We start from the raw sequence: 22,086 nt of genomic DNA, 5'->3' as shown, positions 1-22,086 counted from the left end.
AGTAATACATACAAGAAACATGAAACAAGAGAAAAAGTCAAATAGTATGATATTGTAGATGGAAGGTCCAGTTCTAACGGTAAGTTTTAAGCTGGATGCGCGTATATATATGTATGTGAATTCGTTTGGTATGGTTGTTGAGGCTCAAGAGCAAAGAGAATTCAACGACCGTTAACCAAAGAAAACGAGATTCTGCTTGGAGCAATAGCTGCAGAAACAGCAGCAAAATTCAGCCACCATACAACATCAGCACAACGCTGAATCAAGAAAGTAACTTAGCAAGTACATATACACGTTAAGGTTGTTCAGAGAAATGAGAGAATATAAGGAAAACTTGGTTGCAATTCACGATGAGGCTAAAGCATATATATATATCTTATATATAGTATGTGCTGCAAGCTATATAAGAGTTGTTGAATCCATTTATATAATAAATCCAATGCTGTTGCATATACATTATATATATATTGGCTTGGTTGCGATGGAATATATGGAAAACGAAAAAAAAAATAAATATCAAGTTTTTTTTTTTGTTTTCTTTCGAATATATATATATATAGCTGAAGAAAAAGATGATGATGCGATGATGATGATGAAGAAGAAGAAGAAACTGAAGGATGAAAAAAAAAAAAAAAAAATGTCCCTTTGTCTTCTTAGCGAGTGCAACAATGTGCCTCTGAGATGCACTTTCAAAGAGCCAAGTTAAAAACTTTTTTTTTTATATTTCATTATATTCTCATTTTACTTTTATTTTTTATACTATATACTGCTATAATGTAGCGTGAATTTACAGGGTTTTTTTTTTTTGAATTAAATTGACGTACAGAAAATAAAATTCTGTCAAAGAGTAAAAAGATTATATTTAAATTGTTTTTATTTATATTGAAAAGTATATAGTTTATTAAAAATCATATAAATATAAATTTATCTCTATGTAAAATTTGATGAATCAATTATGTGTGTTTTTTAATTAGTGCTGAGATTATAGTATATGATTTTTTTTTTAAATAGAATTTGATGAAGTCCATACTTAAATGTAAAGGCACGTGGCCCCTGAGGACTTTTCACCAAAAAATTTATCAAGCCACTCAAGCCACGTGCGACCACATCACCCTATCAGCCCCAATTTCTCTCCAGGTTCACAAGAGTAGTCAGTCTCACCAAGGAAAAAAAAAAAAAAAACAGAAATGAAAGAGAACACAAAGATGCATTTTTTTTTCTCTCGTTTTTTTTATCGACTCCAGTGAAGTACACTAAAGTGCTCTTCTCCAATTTTTTTTTTCACTTTATCATCGTTATTATTATTTTACGTATTATTATTATTATTATTTTTAATGCCCCCTTGCATCTTTTAGCTTCTTACTCACCACCTTCTCACTACCAAAGAGGCCAAATGGACTTGGATGGGTAATGAGCGCGCAGGTGTGCGTGCATCCAGACTAAGCACAGTCATTTTAATTCTGTCTTTATTCAACCATGCAAGAATAAAATGGCGAACATTGCAAAAATTTATTTGGGCCTTATATATATATTTATATACAGAAGAAGGGAACTAAAACGAAAAGACAGGGTATAGAATAATTTCTTTTTTTTTTTTTTTTATAAAAAAGAAGGTCCAGTATATATACACACAATGGAGCAACCAAAACCGGAAAGAGGTACGCCCACTTCCCAAAAATTGGCCCTCTAAAATAAAGTCTGTAGGATAGTTTTTTTTTTTATAAATAATATTATACAAAAAAGGACAAAAAAGTGGCGGAGATGTCGCCAGTATGCCCACGCTTTTTGACGACCATAAAAAAATTTTTAAAAAATAATAAAAGAAATAAAAAAAAGTCGGGATAAATTTCACTATTGGCCAGATTCCCATGAAATTCGAGAAGACGCAACTAAACTTCCTCCCTATGTCATAATTTTTGATGCCCTCTCTCGTATACTACCCCCTCATGTCATTAGGCAGCATTAAAAAAACAAAAAAAAAAAAAAGTTAAAATTTGCTTTGAACAACAAAAAACATATTATAATTGGTCATAAGCTGAAGAGTGTACATTTCACCTTCTTTTAATTTTTTTATTTTTATTTATTTTACTTATTTATAATTATTATTATTCCTTTATTTTTTATATCGTCCCTTTCGTTGTTATCCTGGAGAGCTAATTATTCCAAAGGGCAATACAGAATGTCCCCTTTCGTTTAACTCTTTTTTTTCATTTTTTTTTTAATCAACTTTCGTTTTTTTGTTTCCGTTTACTCAAAATCTTTACTTAATTTTTTTTAAATTTTCTATCCGCAATGTGATTTAATTTAAGCTGAATGACTCAATTGAGTCAATGTAATTCAAGTTTAAATTATTTTTTAAATTTTTTTATACCGATTATTGATTAAATTATGAATGAGGTTAATTTGATAATAAATTGGTAGATAAAAATTAATTTATACATCACAAATTATATCTTTCAATTATTTTACTAATTTTTATTTTAATTTACAGCTGTCTGTATCTGTGTGTTGTATATATATTTTTTATTTATTTTTTGATGCTCAAGTAAGATTTAAAATGAGTCAATTAAATGAGACATTTACAGACTATAAGAATTTCCTAAAAATAAAACAAAAATAAAAAAAAATGAAAAAGATAAGATTATAAACCATTTGAAGTTCCAGAATGAGGTAGTTTTATTTTATTATTATTATTATTTTTTTTTTTTTGATAAAAATTGATGCATGTTTGGTAATGATTTTTAGAGGATAAAGATTGACGAGTTGTACAGGGCGTGTCAACAACGATAACCTGTGGACACACACTACCACACACGCCTTTTTGGCTTAGATATATATATTTATTATTATACCATGACCGTATGGCATCGTAAAAAAAAAAAAAAGGGGATTTACTCGTTATTCGACTCGTACAAAATTGTAACACGTGCCCCATTCGTTCATGTATATACAATTTACTTTTCTATATATTTTTTTTTTTGAGATTGGTAATGCGGATGTAACGACACGTGCATCTGACGCTATCGATAGCTAAATAATGGTCCTCTACTACGTCGAAAAAAAAAAAGAATCTCTCGTTTTCTTTGAATCTCAATTGGATATGATATTACACAATCAATCACTCAATCGACGAAGCAAGGGTAAAAATAATTATATATTGAACTTTGAACATTTGATTATCAGTTTAAAAAAAAAAAAAATATAAACTTAAATCTGGCCCTTCGACATTCGACATTCATCTTCAATCATCAAATATAAATATTATTATTTAATAAAAAGCACTTAATCTTTGTCAGAAGATGAAGAAGAAAAAAAATATATATATTAAAGTTTATCGCAAGATTTTTAATTATCATTCAAATGTAAATAAATCTATATGTGATTGAGAAATACATTAAGAATGGATAATGTAATCCATCAAATCTTCGTTTATTGATCTTTCAACTGTGTCTTTAATTTTCAAAAATTTTAATCTACATAAAATCATGCTAATTGTCTGATGGATTTGAAAAGTATATATCCAGCAAAATAAAAAAAAAAAATACATTTGAATAAGTGTTTTAAAAACAAAAAAAAAAAAAAATGAAATAGTTAAATTTAAAATGACAGTTTAATTGGTAAATTATTAAGAGTTAAAAATGTCGTCAGTTTAGTTGATGAATATATTTTTGTAATATATAAAAATTAAACATATAAAAATTTAAAAATTATTTTCTCTTGATGATTTTAATGTACATACAAATGTCAAGAAAATGTATTTAAAAAAATATGATCTTGCAATGTGAGTAATGATACATAAATAAAATTAAGACTAAATTTTAAACAGATTTAGATTTAAAAATAAAAAAAAATATATAAAACTACAGAGTAATATAAGAGAAAATAAAAAAAAATAAAAAGTTAGAGAGAGGCTTGGTAACCCTAGATCCTAGATGAGCGTGCAAGATACGAATTGCGTATTTTTCAGTGTATATATGTGAATTTGTATATATGCATTTTATGAGCAAAGTATTTTTTTCCAGAACACCCAACGATGAGGAAGACAAGTCGGCACGTTGGAAACGTAAAACCAGATTCAAATCTACCAAGCAATATCAACCGCTATTCTCTACTTCGTTCACGCAAGTGTCCTTCTGATCTTAATCCCTTTCTCCGTCACAGGATACGAAAAAAAAATATATACATTGAAAAAAAAATATAATTCATCATGATGATTACATGACTAAATATCCTGGTTATAATATCATGAATCAAAATTTCCAGGTCAACACACATTCAACAAGAAAAAAAAAGACAAAATCATTACCAAAAATTGACAATGAAAAAATTAAACCCAGTATTTAAAAATAAATATTTTCAACTAATTTTTTTTTTAATTTGTTAGCTTGAATATTAACTTTATATTGCAGATAATTTTAATAATTTATTTTGAATATTTCCTTTTAATTTTTCGTCAACAGATGAATGTATATTTTTGACTTGTGTTTTTTTTTGCTTGTATCAGTTTGTATTTTATGCCTATAAAATTTATATTTATAGACATAATTATCATACAAAAAAAAACAAACACTTTGAAACATAATAAATAAAATAATAACATGAAATAAGAAAAATTGTTTTGTCCAATCCCCGTTGCGAACATCAATTATCGTTGAGATACGAAAATGTCATACAAATTGAGATTAATGAAACTTTTGAATATATAGATATATATCAAAAAAAAATATACTATACATAAGATGATGAAAAAAAATTAAAAAATAAATACAAACGTGAAAAAAATATATATATATGAAAGACAGGGTTGTTTTATATTTATATAAAAATAAAATATGAAGCAAAAAAAAAAGAAAAAAATTTGAAGGAGTCATGTATTCACATGATGGCGTAAAAACAAGAGGAAAATAGCAGAGACATGGATCAAACAATAGAGCATACTCGTTAATCATGAGGATGGTGGTCCAATGTGAGCCGAAAAATAATAAACTAACGAAAAACAAGGCAAATATAAAAAATTCACTGCAAAAAAAAAATTTTCAAAAAAACATGTCATTTTTCTTTGAATTTATTTTTACATTTTTTTTAAATTTTCAGTCGCCTCAGTGTTTCAAAATAAAAAATAAAAAAAACTACAAACAATGTACATTTGTTTGCAGTGTTTCTTTGAATTTTTTTTTTTATTATTTTATTTGTCAAAGTGAATTTACATACTCGGTCTACTTTCAAAAAATTTTCATCATACTCTGTGTGTATTTTCATCGATTAAAATTACAATTTAATATTCGCTATTGATATAAATATTAATAAAAAAAAAAAAATACAATGATAATTACGTAAGTTATATTAAAGTTCATGTGATTTTAAAGATTTATAAAAATTAAAGATCGAGTTATTGTTTAATATTCATGAATTGAAAGGTACTGATATGAAAAAAAAAATGAAAATAATAATATTACAAGATATATGAAAGTATAATAAAATATATTTTATATACGCAAGTGTATGTGTATGTAAAAATACACTTGCATTGAATATAATTCCCATAATGATAATTAATTGCCTTGGAATATATAACCCAACTTGATAGCGCAGATGATTACCCGTACAAATCTTCCTTCATATACGATTATATTTTCCTTGGCTTATTAATTGTTATTATTCCAATGAAACCAATCGTTAAGATCGTTATTTTAACCTCAAGATAAAGAGCCACAATTCGCAAAAAATATAACCCACAAATAAAATTAAATTAATTGTTTCGTAATTCTTAACAAAAAAAATATATTATATTTCAAAAAAAAACTATTGAAATTTTGAATTATTTATTTATTAGCAATGAATATGTAATTTTTTTTTTTTATTATTGAATTAATATTACAAATTTATCGACCTCATTCTGAACGAATAGTTTTTTTTTTTTTTAGGGTTTTTTTTCCACGCTCGTATAAATTTTTTAGTAGCCAAACGAAACACAACTGTATTAGACATGTTAATTTTTTTTTATAACCGAATTTTTCATATTGAAATTTAATATAATATATATATATTTTTTTTTTTAATAAATTTGTTTGTAAAGATTGAAAGTAATATTTAAAAAACAAATTTCTAATAGAAATTTTAATTGTAATTAAAATGAATTGTGACTTGGATTTTTTTTTCTTTTTTTTTCCTACGTGTTGAAAATAAAGTTTTAAATTTTAATGAAATATATGTGTATATCTCTACTCAACCGAGGGTAAAAAATTAAAAATTAATTAACATGATATATTTAATACACAAAGCTTAAAATTTTTAATAGAAAAAAATAACAAGTATCCTTGAAAATAATATCCATGTAGTAGCTGTAATTATTAAATTGAAATTAAATTTTTTCTTGGTTATTAATAAGTAACATGTAAGTTTGAATCAATAATTTTCAACATAGGGCAGGGGCTAAATATATATACACATATATTTTTTTAAAAAACTTGGAAAAACCGATGGGAATTGAAAGAGAAAGTGTGTGTGTGTGTGTGTGTGTTATGCTGATATACACGCGTCGAGATCACTTCCTTTCAATAATAATTTATCATACTTTTTTTTTAAATTCTCATGAAAAAAAAAAATTACTCAACTTGGATACATATAAAAGAGAAAATTACAAAATGATTAAATGCGTAATTTAGGTGAAATAAAAAACATCATGAGATAATTTTGAAAAAAAAAAAAAGCTCTAACCAAAATTATTTACCAAAAAAAAAAAAAAACTTTCACTCGAACAAAACAAGCCGATAGAAGAAGAAAAAAGGCAAAAAAAAATTTGTGGTACTCATTCGAAATGTTGGTTTCAATGGGATCGTTACTTTGAGGGAAAAAAAAAATTGATAAAATGTGAAAAATACCAAATAAAAGAAACACAGTGTTTCCTACCTGACAGGTAGAAAAAAAACCTTTGAAGAATAGAAAAACATGTTTAAAAAAAAAAAAAAATAAACGACGGGATAGCAAGAGAAATAAAGAGACTCTTCACGCTGACAGTTGGCAACACTATAATGTTTAAAGCATGTACAAATCGAGATAGGAAATAGTCATAAAATTTGGTCACCCTAACACAAAAAATTCAAGTGTACAAAGATACCAGCCACGATGACTGTCAACCAACCAACCGACCGATAACAATCGGCTACTGTCAAACTACTCTGTTTTTATTTTTTTCTTTATTTTTTTACTATATTCTAGTTTGTTTTTTAATTCCCTTAAATAAACTGCATATATATTATTTTAGTTTAAAGTTTGTTGGCCAAGTATATCATACTGAACTCCTGGCACATTAATCATTTACTTTGTAATAAAACTTTACCATATGCATTTAATTATAGAAGAAAAAAAAAATAATAATATATACATCCTTAATTAACAGAAAGAAAGAAAAAAATTAAATCAATATTTATTATCATCATATATTTTCAACTCAAATATATTTACTGATAATATTAAGCTCATTATTTATTTGATAAAAATATTAGAAAATTATATAAAAAAAAAAAATTCATACGCAATTTATTCATCTCTGGATGATTATTTAAAACTTTCTTGCAATTATAAGAAGAAAAATAAAAAAATATCAAGTCAGATAGGTAAAATTATAGCTTTATGAAATTTTTAATATTTTTTTTTAATTTTTTTTTTTTAAATCTGTGACCGCGCACGTCCATTTATTTTCCAGCAAAAATAAATATATAATCCTCATTTGCGTTTAAACTACGAAGTACAAATATTATTCACCGACAAACAAAACGTCCTTTCTCTCACCTTCTACCGGGTGTCTGTACATTAAATTTTACATTGTACATATAAACATGTATTATTTAAAAAAAAAATTGTAAACATATGATTGTCATTATCATCATCATTGGTTGTCAATGTGTCGAAATTTTTAAACATATGGATAATATTTTTTTAAAATAATAATGAAACTAGTCGCGTGCAATGCTTATTTGCACGTTTTTTAAAAAAGTATAATTCTTTAGCTCATTATTTTATTTATTTATTTTTCATCTAGACACATCAAACGCAGTATACCGCATAGCAAGTCAATGCCTGTCTATATTTGCGCAATTACAAAATCACTGTATATATACGTGAAAGCATGTTATACAACTTGTACAAATGAATTTTGAAAATAAGAAAAAAAATAATTTTATTTAATTTTTATATTTAAAATGATGAACACAAAATATTTAATGTTTTGTTGTTGATGGAATGGAGGCCCCCTTCTTTTTTTTTTTTTTTTTGGATTTTAGAATAGATGATAAATGATTGTGTTAAGAATTTAAAATATATATGATCTTTATGATTCATGTACTTTTAAAATATTTGATTGTTATCATTTTGATCCATATCAGTCGTTGCCACAATTTATTTAATTCTATACAATTATTTTATTATATTTTTATTTCTTCACCTTTTTATTATTATCCAATGATTTTAAAAAAAAATAAATTTCATATTTATTTAATGGACAATTAAATATTTTTTTTTTTTGTTTTGGAATTAATTAGTTAAAAAAATAATAAAAATAGATAATTAAATATTTATATAAATTTAAATATAATATATTTTTTTTTTAATTATAAATGTAACTTGAAAATATTTATTTTCATAAAAAAAATAGTCAAATTAATTAGACATTTAAAAAAAATATATTTTGAAATTTTTAACGACATTTATTACGTGTATTTAATTATATGGAAAAAAAATTTAAATTTTTGTAAGCATACCTTAGATGCCGATGAGATAAAAAAAATCCGATGATGATACACAGCACATAAAAAAATTCACTCCAATAAATAACCAAACATCAGTAGATAAACAAAATAATAAATTTTTTAATAATCACTAATTTGCTCCAAAAAAAAATAATAATAATAATAAAACTTTTTTTTTTTTTTTTTCTTTTTATCACTGCAACAGTTTTTCACAGTAAATAATCCACGTCTGTTTTGTTTTTTTATCTTAAATTTTGTTTATTTTAAAATTAAGAAAGAAAAAAAAAAAAAAACTTGTTTATTTTAACTTGTCAAATATTTTTACTCCATTATTTACTCTAAAAAAAAGAAATAAATTGAAAATAAAATTTACAAATTAATAAATTTAATGAAAAAAAAAAAAAGTAAAATATATTATTTAAAAAATTTGCGAATTTGTATTATCCACCGTCGCTGAATAATTTGTCACGGTCGATAGAGGTGCGCGTAGGACGAATGCAAGCGCCATTTTAGCCCCGTGTGCAGTCGCTGCGGCGGCACAGATAACAGCACATAGGTAAAGGGAATGAAAATAATAATAATAATAACAATAAAAAAAACAAAATAATAAAATTGTAATATAGAGTGGGGGAAAAATATTGTAAGAAGAGCGAGAGCAAGAAAGAGAGAGAGGGGAGAGAAAAGTTAAGAATACCAGAGGAAGAGGTAAAAAAATATGAAAAGAATGGTAGGATAGAAAAGGGTCGTGGAGCGAATGAGGTAAAAAATATATTAAAAAAAAAAAAATAAATAAATAAATAAAAAAAACAATACAACACACACACACACACGCTAGAGAGGGGAGGAGGTTAAAGACGAGACAGAAGCCTCGTCGAATCCCGAGGAGTCTGAAACCCGACGGTAATCTTTTTTTCCACAAATAAAAAGAAAAAATATATAATAATTAAATAAAAAAAAAAAAAAGAATTATTATAGTTAAATAACTTTTGTTTAATCACCGATTAAAATATTAATAATTTTTCACTATTTTAAATATTCAATTGTTCATTTGATTTTTAACACAATTATATTCTTTTTTTTTTTCACACAAAAAAACATACACAAGGTCAAAACAAATGAATTATTTTTGTTGTTTTGATTATAAACTTTTGGCCATTTTTTTAACCCAAAAAGTTCAATTGGTCACTGGGTTGTTAAAATTATATATGTTATTTTTTTTTTTTTACCTTTTGTATTTTTCTTTGATGAAGTTTTTAATTTTGGAGTATACACAAATGATTTTTTTTATAACACAAAAACAAACAAATAGAAAATGTTTGATGTTTTTGGAGTAAAAAAAAAAGGGATATCGCGATTTAACTTAATTGTTTATTAATATTGTAAAAATGAATAATAATAAGGAGAATAATAATATTTCAAATTTTTTATGTTAAAAAAAAAAAAGTTTATGTTAAATTTAATGGAGACGCGATGTGTCCTTCATGGCGTCGGGACATGAACTGAAATTGCTCCGAATGGTCCACTCTCTCATGGAGAGCAGAGAGAGCACACGGTGGCGGCGATGTTGCCCGGCTAGTTTTCCATCGTACCGCTATTCCAGACACATTTAACACTAGCGCCACCATTTTGGTACTAAAATTATATATGAAATAACATTTCTCCAACTCTTTTTTTTTTTTTTTTCATGAATCTCTTTTCTTTATTTAATTTTTCCTTGAAATATATAAATTATAAATTAAAACTAATATCACAGTATTATTAATAATTATTTGTATTATTTATAATAAATATTATTTTAGCATTGTTTTAAGTTTTAACAGTGGGGTCATTGATTTTTTGAGAGCATCGTCAAGTGTAATTTTAACGCATGCGCACAATAACACCGCCCCAACAGATTGACATCGGGCATTCGCAAGAGTGCGTGTAAGAGGTAATGATAAATTCCCTCATTTTTTTTCTCTTTTTATTATTCTCATATATATACTCTGATATACTCGCATTCGATCGGTGTACACGTATCATCATCGTTGGAATGTCCACAAGAAAAAAATTAATAAAAATCAATATTAAAAAAAAAAAAGAAATTTTTCATATCGATTTTTTATAAAAAATATAAAATAATATAATTATATTTTTTTTTTTTCTAATTTTTCATCTAATTTATATCATAAAATACTTGATCATAATTACTCATATATATAATTAGCTTTTTTTTTTTATTTTTTATAATGAAAAATGATTAAAATAATTTTTTAAAATTATTATTAAACTGAAATAATATATGTATTTTTTTATGATTTTTATAATCATAATTTAATCATAATTTTATTTTTATTTTATATATATATGTATTTTTTTTTTAATATAAAACTTGACGGATTGGCGGCATAAACGCACATTTCGTTTCCAATCGATCGAACCAAGATTCGTCCCATTAATCGACCGTCAGTGGCTTCAGGCAATTCGGCATTTGTTTTATTGCTCGGAATACATAAAAGCATATACACTGATACTGTAGAAATAAATATTAAAAAAATAAAAGTATAAAATATAAAACAAGAGAGAGGAAGAGAGAGAGAGAGAAGCGGATGGTATTTGGAAAAATATATTGGCAATGAAAATATTACTATGGGGGATGATGATGATGATGATGATGATCGACAAAAGTAAATCAAGTATATATATTTTTTTATTTATATTTTGTAAATGATAATATGGTGAAATCGTTTTCACGCTTGTAAAATAGACGACCGGATAAAATTCACCAATTACAAACTAGGGGAGTTTTATGTATAGACACAAGAGTAAAAGAGATTGACATTAAAAAAAGGAAAAAAAAAAAGAGGTAATAGTTTTTATTACAAACTTTTTATATATTTTTTATCCAATCGACAGTTGTAAACGAAAAGTAAATTAAAATTTTTGTATTTTCATTGTAAACCACGAATTTTTAATTAAAAAAAAAAACAAAAATTGTCACAACTTTATTGTGGTGTCATAAAGTAGATATATATTTTTTTTTTTGATGTTATCAATCAACTTTCGATTGAAGGCAATGTTTAGATCAAATATCAAAGTTCAAAGTTCATCAAAGAATATATTTATATCAATCGTTGATCTTTTTTGTTTTTTAAATTTGTTTTATTATTTTTTATTTTTGAGGTATATCTTATTTTTTTGAATGCAGTTGGAGTATAAAATTGAATTGATTGACATTTAAATTCAATTTAAAAGAACAAAAAAAATATATGTATTTAATTTTTTTTTTTATAAAAAACAATATAATTTAAAAATTATCATAATTAAATTAATTAATGACACAATTTAAATATTTATTATGCTATTTTAAACAATTTCAATATATATTTTTATGAATATAAAATTTATTGACATAAAAAATGAATAAATAATAAAATAATTAATAATAATTTTTTTTTCAATTTTATTTTATGAGGAAATGAAAATATGAAGAGTATATTATTTTAATTGACTTGATGATTTAATTAACTCGTGAGAAACATAATCAATCAAAGTTTACACTTACCACCCTCTTTTTAACAATAAAAATAAAATATGAAATACTGCTGGCATGATTACTCGAATATTTTTCTGTAAATAAACATCATCAAATTTATATTTATATAAATATTATAATATAAATTGACTTTGACATAATAATTTTCATTGTATAATATTCTATTTTCAAACTTATCAAGTAAATAATCAATAATAATAAAAAATGTTTTTAATAATAATCAAAGATGTATTTAATTTTTTTCATATATTTCATTCCCCTATATTATAGACTTATGGATTATGCCTTCTTCCATCAAGACCACCACGTTGAAACCGGCATTTCCGCTTCAAAAAATACAAACTCGTGCCCGCATTTATATGCCCAAAAATATACACATATATATTATACACCTGGATTATCATGATGCCCCTTGCAACCTGTTGAAAACAAAAAAAAAAAAAAAAGATTTAAAAATACAATTTTTTCTCATCTTCATTACAAGCTCCAATTCTTTTGATAATTTCACAACGAATTTATAACATTTATAAAATAAAAAAAACAATTTATAATTTAATCTGTCAATTTTAGTTTTTATGTACAATATAAAAAATTTTTTTTCAAATAAATATAAGTGGTTGAAGTTTTTTTTTTTTTTCTTATATTTTCTTCACGTTGGTTTTTTATTTTTTTTTTGGTAATGTGTGAGCAACACCTAATCGACAAATAATTGCACGAAAATTTTTACTGATAGTCCTTAATCAAGCATCATATAGACACTTAAATATATCCACCAAAAAATATATTAAAGTTAAAAAGGCTTATCTCCAATTTAACATGTTATTGGGTTTTTTTTTTTTTATTCAAGTATTTTCTGCAAGAAAAATAAATAAAATTAGCTGGCTAAAATATAAATTGACTTTAAAAAAATATAAAGAAATAATTGTATATGTAACTGCTTGAAGAGCTGAGGGGATGTTGGTTTATTTTAAAACAAAGGAAAAATATTCCCTCGACTTATTGTTGTCTCTTCCACAATATTTTCACATGCTAAGTCACAAGTTGGTTAGACCTATCTAGCTTCATTAGCAAAATTAGATAAAAAAAAAAAAGATCATTGTTTGTTTTTACATAACAGTTGGGTAAATGAATATTTAAAAAAAAATATATGCATCAATAAATACTTACTAATTATATAAATTAAACTTTAAAAATCATTTAAAAAAAAAAAAAAATTTCATAAAATATTTATATTTCAAATTAACTTGTAAAATATTGTTCATGTTGTTGTTTAAAAAATAAAATCATCCAAGTACACGCAATTGAATAATAATTTAAAATTTTATTTTTCATCAATAATATATTTTTTAAAAATAATAAAAATAAAGTTATTGTCTCACCTGAAGCGTAAATATACCGTTTCACCACTCATCCACGCATGACCAATTTAGGGAGAGAAAAAAAAAAGGGCTCTTATCGATATAATAAAATTATTTTAAAAAAAATATTAAATAACACTGCAGATGTTGAAATTTGTTCATCAAATGATTTTTTGAATTTAATGTGTGTGTGTGGATGTATATATATAAATGCATCGGAGCTGAGGCCGATAAAGTCGATCGATTTGATGGTCAACGGAAGGGGATTTACGGATCAATGGGTATACCAAAATTTAAGTGCATTTATTGTGTGCATGCATTTGTGGTATATCTCAAAGTACATGGTCATTCTAGTGTATATTCTAAAAATGCAAAAATTGATGAGGCCATATGCCATTTAAGATTGTTAAATTTATCAAAACCGGGCGATCTGTCGTTCTATCCATTCTCACTAAAAATAATCCTTTTTTATTTTTTTCTATTCGATGGACTTTGGTGAGAATAGAATAATAAAATGAAAGCTTTGTGTCTATACAGTGTATATATTTAACAATACATACTCCTACATGTTAATTCTTTTTTTTTTTTTTCTATTTTTCAATTCTTTTCATTTCTATGCCCTGTCAATGATATGTCATGCATTTAAAAATTAATATAAAATTTTTTTACGTGAAAATAATATAAAACAAGCTTTAAAAATATCCTACATGATAATTTAAATAATAATAATAAATATAAATAATTAGATGATGACATAATAATATTTTTATTAAATTAAATTTCATCATTAAATCTCATCGACAATTTTATTTAACTTTTATATAGTCAAACTGCATGCACACACAAATGAACATGTAAATTTTGCAATAAATTCAATTTATAGTAGAATAAACAAACTTTCCTTTAACCAATAGTCATAATCATGATTTTTTTTTTTTATTTTTTCTAAACGTTTTTATCCACATTATTGAGAAATTTCCATAAAAAAAAATAATAAATAGAATATAAAAGTGAAATATAAAATTTAAGGATATAAAGGCATTGAAATTACCGTGAACTGTGTTTAGCGAGATAAGTACATTCACTCAACCAAGAGATCACTGGGAGTTTCATAAACTGGCATGCAACAACACAAGTTTAAATTTTTTCCTTTGACAATAAACCGCAACGAATGTTAACTTCTGTTTTGTAATGTGCAATTCATGTTGGCTATTTTTTAACCCCCTTATAATTTTTATAAATAAATTTTTTTTTTTTTCAATAAAACTTTCTGTCTCGATTTGGCTTTTTGCAATTTTTTATTTCCATGTATTGTGTGCACTGTATATAAAAAAATGTCTATGACTGTTCAAATTGACTTTAATGTATTTGTCTGTGTATTGAATGAGAAATATGAGAATCAAAAAAGAAGGGGAATTTACACCGATAGCAGGTCTCGAAACTGGCAAGCCTTATGTATTTTTTTTTTATATTATAAAATTCACTCTCACTCTCTTTTTCATGTACAATATATATATATCTATGCAATCGATCGGCATGTTCGACGACGACAAACACCACGATCTCTCTATCGTATCAAAACCTTGGATTGTCAATTGATTGATATATATTTATTGTTTTTCCTTTTCGTCACGCCAGTGTAAATATTTTATCTTTTTATATATAGATCATTTATTATATTTTATTTTTCAAATCAACATATTTGATTGATCAACACTTTGAATCAAAATATCAACTGTACTGTATATAGAAATTATATTAGAACAACATTTTCTACTATCAAATAAAATTTTTAACAATATGCATTATTGTTATTTTGAAAATAAATATAGATTTTATGAGCATGTAATAAATATTTATACGATTACATGATTGAATATCCTAGTAAAATTATTTATCAAAAAAAATTTGCAATAAAAATATCTACGATATTTCTTTAAATAATTTAAAAAAAATATTTTTCAAGGCGGCAAATAATGCAAGTACAAAAACGTAGAATTTTTTTAATTTTTTTTTTTTTCAAATATATATTGTTTTTTGTTTTATAAATTTTTATTTCATTATTTTCATATATAATTTTTTTATTAATGTTACAAATTCTTTGTGCGTACAGCAATGTTTCGAGGTTAACTGTAAATCGCCACTTTGCGAATCAATATTTTTTTTTTTATCATGATCATCATCATCCCATAGAGAGATGAGAGGATTCATCGCGAGTCAACGTGAAGAAAGGAGATCAAAAGAGAGAAAACAAATCAACTAAAAAAAGAAAAAATATATACAAAAGGTAAAAAAAAAAGGGTAAGAGAGAAAGAAAGAAAGAGAGGGAAAATTTACGTGGTGTATTTTCGCATTGAAAAATATTATAAACCAGGAGTCAAATGGAGCTTGGTCTGATATAATTCTCTCTCGCTCATTTTGATCGCAGGTGAACGTGATCAGTCGAAAGCGCGCACTCGCGTTATAACTTCTCTCATCTTTGGGAGATCGATCGAGATGAATCTCGCATCACTGACGCGTATTTTAACCCATAGGGTCCATTCTGGGAATCTCACAAGTCATCGACAAACGACAACCGATGAGGGAAAAAGCTGGAGGATGAGAAGAACGACGAAATTCCATACCTCAAGTTTTCAAGTCTCCAAAATAAAAAAAAAAATAAAATAAATATAAATACAAAAAAATATAATGCGAATAATAAAAGACACAAAATATAAATATAATATAAGAAAAAATGAGAAAGAAATAAAGCATCCATTGCACCATGATTAATGGCTTTTTACCTGCACTTTTGCGTGTTCCCCACGAAACACACATACACATGTACCTGGTACATCAATAATTTTATATATATGGATCGATAAAATAATACACATTTAAACACCAGAAGCGCCATTTTCAAATCCCATGGGTAAACCGGAAATGCACTTTTGACAATCAAAATAATAAAAATATTGAATTATAAAGTTTAATTTTTAAAAAGTTTTGATGGGTCGATATATTTTCTGTTGATTTAATAATTTATGTATCTATTTTATAAATTATTATTGGAATTTTTAGTTTTTTGACGAAACAGTCTAGACATATATATATAGATATTGAATGACGTGATCATTTTTTAGCTTAACAATATGATCACGCTAATTTTATTGGAAATTATGTCGATTATTATTTTTTTTTTTTTCTCTTTTATATATAACCGTTTATATTTTTTTATTTATTCTTATGAATAAAGGATAGGAGACTTAATTATTTATTATAAAATTCCATTGAAATTATAAATATAAATTCCAATATATATATTGATCTTTTTATGGTTTTAAAATGTCAATATATAATTATTTGATCATTAAAATGTTGATCCAAAATTCAGGGGTTTAAACAATGATTATTTAATTAAATTTTAATTAAAAATAATGAATAAATTTTTCATTATAAAGGATATTTGTATACAATAAACAATTAGAAAATGAGAATAGACTGATTATTTTATATTTCGCTTGAATGCACATCAGCTAATTTATGTTCTCAAATATAACGATCGTTTGCGATTAAGGGGATATATAATATTATTGATAAAAAGTAAAAAAAAAAAGTCATATTAAAAAAATGATGAAGAAGAAAAAGAAGATGATGATAAAGAGTACATAGAGCGATAGAGAGAAAAGAAGACGACAGATTCACATCGATGACGTTTAAAATGTAGAGGAGAGGAGGGAGAAACGATCTTCGATGAGAATAATAAAATAATAAAAAAATTAAAAAAAAAGAGGTAAAAGAATAAGAAAAAAGGTTTTTTTTTTTAAAAAAAAAAAAAAAATTGTAGAAGGGAAAAAACAAACTCGTTAAAAGCGGTCCCGAAGTCATAAAAATCCGAAGCGCAGGTATATACTAACGATCTACAAGTCCGCGCGAGGTTGATCTAATCTTGGTCATGGGAGAGACAGATACAGAGAGAGACAAAGAGAGAGGAAAAAAAAAAAATTTATATATATATAAAGTAAGAAGAGAGGTAAAGAGGCTAATGCAAAAAAGAGAGACAAAGAAAGTTTAAATTTTGAATAAAGAAAAAAATATTTAAAACAAAAACAAAAAAAATGGAAATTTTGGTTTTTTTAAATAAAACGTCGTCTTGTTGTGTATATATGTATATATTTATATTTTATATAAGGGAGGGGGTTATATAGAGAGGGTTAAAACATGGCAGTGTGGTTTTAAATTGCGTTACTCAACGTCCAACCGATTTTAAGCTACATCGTGCCATCTTCTTCCACTTCAAGATGCACTTTTTACTTTTATTTTTATTTTTACGAATATTTTGGAAGTTTATTTGTCTTTTTTAATTTTTTTTTTTTTTTTTTTTCCCTCGCATCTTTCAGAAGTCTTCGGGATGATGCCCTTCGGCATTTTGGCCTCTACTTTCTCATTATCATTATTATTATTTTAACAATATTATTTTTTTTATAATGTTAAATTTTTTTTTTTTTTTATTTTCAAGTTTTTCCCGCAAATTTATGCCTCACAAAATTTTTAATAACTTGAAATAAAAATTTTGCTGTTTTTTATTTCGTTGTTGTTTAGTTGGTTTATTTTATTTTTATTTTTTTAAAATTTATTTATTTACGAGAAATCGAAAAGTTAAGTTATTTTAATGTGTACTGAGTACTGACACATGATGGTCATTATGAATTCATTATTTTTAAAATTTATTTTTATCGTTTTTTTCTTCCAAGATTTTAATCATCGAAAAAAAAAAAAGATATCTGCATTATTTCGAAATTATTTTGAGAGTTCACATAAAAATTCATCTTACAACGTTTCTACTTGAGAGAGATAAAAAATGTCTATTATATTTTTTCTTGAGCATTATTTTTCTTTAATATTCTTGCTTATCTTTAAAATCAGAAATAAAAAAATATAAATAAACATTCTTAAAATTTAAAATAAAAATTAATTTTATCATTATATATTTTTTTCTCTACCTAATATCTATTTAAAAATAAAAATTCAATGTATATAGTTTTTCGAATAATTTCTTTTTATTTTAATAATAAATTTTTAAAATAATAATCAATATAATAAAGTGGGTGTCATCTTTAGTGTCAAAAGCCATCCTCGAAATTTTTCATCAACGAATCCCCAACAATCTATAAACCTACACCAAGAAATTTAATTGGTCATCATATTTGTATATATATAAATATCTATTTTTCTTTTAAAAGCCGATTGTCGAAATTTGTCAAGCCCAGAAAATTTTATAAGAGTGGGAGATATAACGATGGGGGTTGTGTGATTTATTGGCCACAAAGGCGAAACGATGTAGCATTTAAAAAAGTAAAAAAAAAATTTATAATACATATAAAGTGGGGAGCGCGTTAAATATGAGCAAAAAAAAAGAGTAAAAAAATGGAGGTAAAAAACTGAAATTGTGAATAAAAAAAAGAGATAAGTGATATTTGAAAATTGTTGGAAGATTAAAGAGATGATAAATAAAAAAATATAAAATAAAAAAATTCTATTGCTTTTTTTTCTTTTTGTTTAATATTATATTTAAGAATGTGAGAGTTATTAATTTTGCTTGACTGTGAAATGATGACTACGACGGTAAATTGTCGCACGATATATAACACTGTTAAATACCAGTAGAATGAAAATAAATTAAAACACATTAAAGATAAGTCGTTGACATAATTTTCTTGTCTCTCGATGGAGGAAAAAAAATATAATAATAAAATCATCATCCCTATTTGTTAAATTAAAAAAGAAAAAGAAAAAAAAAAAGCATGTTATTGGTATCTTGAGAGTTATATTACAAGTTTGATGAACTGTAAATAATTACGTGATCACTTTCTTAATTAAATAAATATCAGTAATTATTATTACGACGATAATGAGTGCTAATTCTAAATCATAAATCAATGAACCGTTATATTAAAATTTACTATTAATTAAATTTATAGTTTAATTATTAGATAAAATTTAATTAAACTAAATGTTATTTAAAATTAATTTTATATTTAGTATACTTTTTCAAATTTTATTTTAGCCATTAAATTATTAATTAAAATGTGATAATATTTAAAAATATACTTTTGGAAAGTAATACTTACAATATACAATAAATATTCATTCATCTATTTATTTATTTGTTATTTATCAATATATTTAGTCTTGATAACAATTTATTTATCATAAATTTTTTATAAAATTTAAGTCACTTTATAATGCTTTATTTTGGTTTTATATTTTTGTTTTTTACAACAGCTTGTGTTGATTGATTTGTGAATGATTTAATAGCCAATTGATTTTTATGTTTTTTACTGTCTACATGCTGAATGAAGCTATTTTCACAGTTAAAAGATTTATTGCATGTTGCACAATAATATGAACCTGTAAATAAATCAATAAATAAAAATAATATCAAATAAAATTATAAATTTACTTTTTCAATTTTACCTGAAGGTGTTCTATTAATTGCATAATTAACAGCTGGTGTTTTTATCTGGTTTTCTTCAACTTTACCTAGTGGAAAAATAAAAATAAATATACATAAAATAAATATTAAATTATTCAATAAATAAATTATATGTTTGATAAAATTTAATTGATTAAAAATATTAAAAATTTATTTGAAATTAAATATAATAAATTAATAATTACCATTATTATTTAATAGTCCTTTTTGTTTGACCATTTTAATGTGTTTTGTTCCTCGTCTATGAGTTTCTAATTGATCCAATCGATTTGTTGATATACCACAAAGTTCACAACGTAATGCACCACCATAAGTTGTTGCTCCAGGTTACATTGATGAAACTAGAAAAGGTGAAACTTGTAAAACTTGTAACTTCTGATTAAACAAGTAAATTTTAACAAGTAAATTTTGTGTTTCTTTAGGTACAAAATTTAAACCTATACCCAATAGACAAGTTTGGTCAACTGGTACTTGACTTTGAATTTTCTTTGGACTTCTAAAAATATAAATTTCCAATAATTTACTTAAAGTTTATTTTATTATTTTTAATTTAAATTAATTATCAATACTGTACTCTTGTTTTGATGCTGCAGCAATTGCTTTTGCATGTTTTTTTCCAGCATAATGTTGGGCTGCATCAATTTGTGATGTAAACCATGCTTTACATGTCTAAAATTTAAGAAAAAATAAACAATTTATATAATAAAAAAATTAAAAAACAATAAAAAGCATATATTACTTGACAGTATGAGTCGTTATCTTTAGTTGCAGAAGTACTATTCACTTGTACATCATCAGTTTTAATTTTTTTAACACTTTGATTTAGATACATTGATACTTTTTTTTGATGTGGTTTACCATCATAATGTAATTTAGCCTGAGGTGTTGAGTTCATCTAAAGTAAAATATATTTAATTGTTATTATTTAGCTAATAAATTAATATAAATTAAATAATTCTTACAATTGCATTGCAAAGATTACACTTGAGTGGTTCCATAAGAGCAGCAAGTTCTTTTTGGGCACATGCAACTAATTCTGTTAATTAAAAATAAAAACATGTAGGATATTATTTTTTTTTTTTACTTTCATCTTGAATGAAATTATAAATGATAAATTAACTAACGTGCATCTTCAGCAGCATCAACATTTTCAATTTTTCTTTTTACATTTTTTTGATTTGTTTTAATGTCATTGTTTATGTTGTTCAAGACATTGTTAACTTGATTATTATCAAGCCATTGATAATTGTTTATTTCTTCATTTTCTTCTGGTATCCACCATGGTGTTACTTGACTTTGTGGTTCTAAAATATTATCAAAACCAACTTGTTCATTTGGTAATATTGGTTGACTGTCAACGAGTGTTATTCCTGGTGCAATGGGCAAGCTTGGAACTGCTAAAGTTGTTTGTTTAATCAAATCATTTGGATGTTTTCTTGATATTATTGGTGGTGGTGGAGGTGGTGGCATTGGTGGTAAACTTACTTCAAAACCTGTACAATTAAATTACTACTTATTCAAGATAAAAAACAAAACAATTGATAATTTTTGTATACAAAGTACCATGGTTACCTGGGACTTCTGGATTTTCAATCATATTTATTTTTGACATTTTATTTTATTTGTTTTATGATAACACAACGATTTTAATATTCACCAAGTCCAGTACATGCTTAAATTAATTTGTTGATGTTTACAAATTATTGATACACCATCTGATAATTATTCATCTCGTTATTATGATGACCGGTTAGAATTAAGGTGTGTTTCCAATTAAACTATTTGTCGTCGACAATTAAAAATTGCAAAAAGAGAATATATGTAATAGAAAACAATTAAAATACTATGTTTACTTTACTTTTGATAAATACATTTATTTATTTAATAATTATTTATTATTTTTAACTGTTAAAATAATGTTAAGGCACAAACTTGCGCAAATCTAAACTGCGCAATACTCGTTCCTCCTCT

General features: G+C 24.7%; 2 protein-coding genes across 12 annotated transcripts in view; both read right to left on the bottom strand.

The window, feature by feature from the left end:
* LOC122849913 (ephrin type-B receptor 1-B) overlaps positions 1-9,153 on the bottom strand; it is an 89,137-nt gene extending 79,984 nt beyond the window's left edge. For all 11 annotated transcript variants that reach the window (XM_044148825.1, XM_044148831.1, XM_044148829.1 and 8 more), the window contains exon 1: positions 8,760-9,153. The gene's annotated coding sequence lies outside the window, so the exon portion shown is untranslated. The remainder of the gene's footprint in view (positions 1-8,759) is intronic.
* A 10,663-nt stretch (positions 9,154-19,816) lies between these two features.
* Positions 19,817-21,993, bottom strand: LOC122850669 (zinc finger protein 346-like). Its single transcript, XM_044149801.1, has 9 exons — positions 21,688-21,993; positions 21,240-21,608; positions 21,078-21,151; positions 20,855-21,010; positions 20,690-20,784; positions 20,489-20,611; positions 20,301-20,443; positions 20,097-20,162; positions 19,817-20,030 (listed from the first exon to the last, which is right to left on the bottom strand). Exons 1-9 carry the CDS (start codon positions 21,725-21,727, stop codon positions 19,870-19,872), a joined length of 1,227 nt encoding a protein of 408 aa, XP_044005736.1. The 5' UTR covers positions 21,728-21,993; the 3' UTR covers positions 19,817-19,869.
* Between the last annotated feature and the right edge of the window lie 93 nt (positions 21,994-22,086).

Source organism: Aphidius gifuensis, linkage group LG2 (assembly GCF_014905175.1).
Source record: "Aphidius gifuensis isolate YNYX2018 linkage group LG2, ASM1490517v1, whole genome shotgun sequence".
In the NCBI taxonomy this organism is placed as follows: Eukaryota; Metazoa; Arthropoda; class Insecta; order Hymenoptera; family Braconidae; genus Aphidius; species Aphidius gifuensis.
This window is presented reverse-complemented; position numbering and strand designations above follow the sequence as displayed.

Coding starts and splice junctions, on each gene's coding strand:
- LOC122850669 (XM_044149801.1), bottom strand. CDS start 21,727: ATGTCAAAAATAAATATGATTGAAAATCCAGAAGTCCCAG. Junction 21,609..21,687: donor TGAAAATCCAGAAGTCCCAG/GTAACCATGGTA, acceptor TTAATTGTACAG/GTTTTGAAGTAAGTTTACCA. Junction 20,163..20,300: donor AGGACTATTAAATAATAATG/GTAATTATTAAT, acceptor TTTTTCCACTAG/GTAAAGTTGAAGAAAACCAG.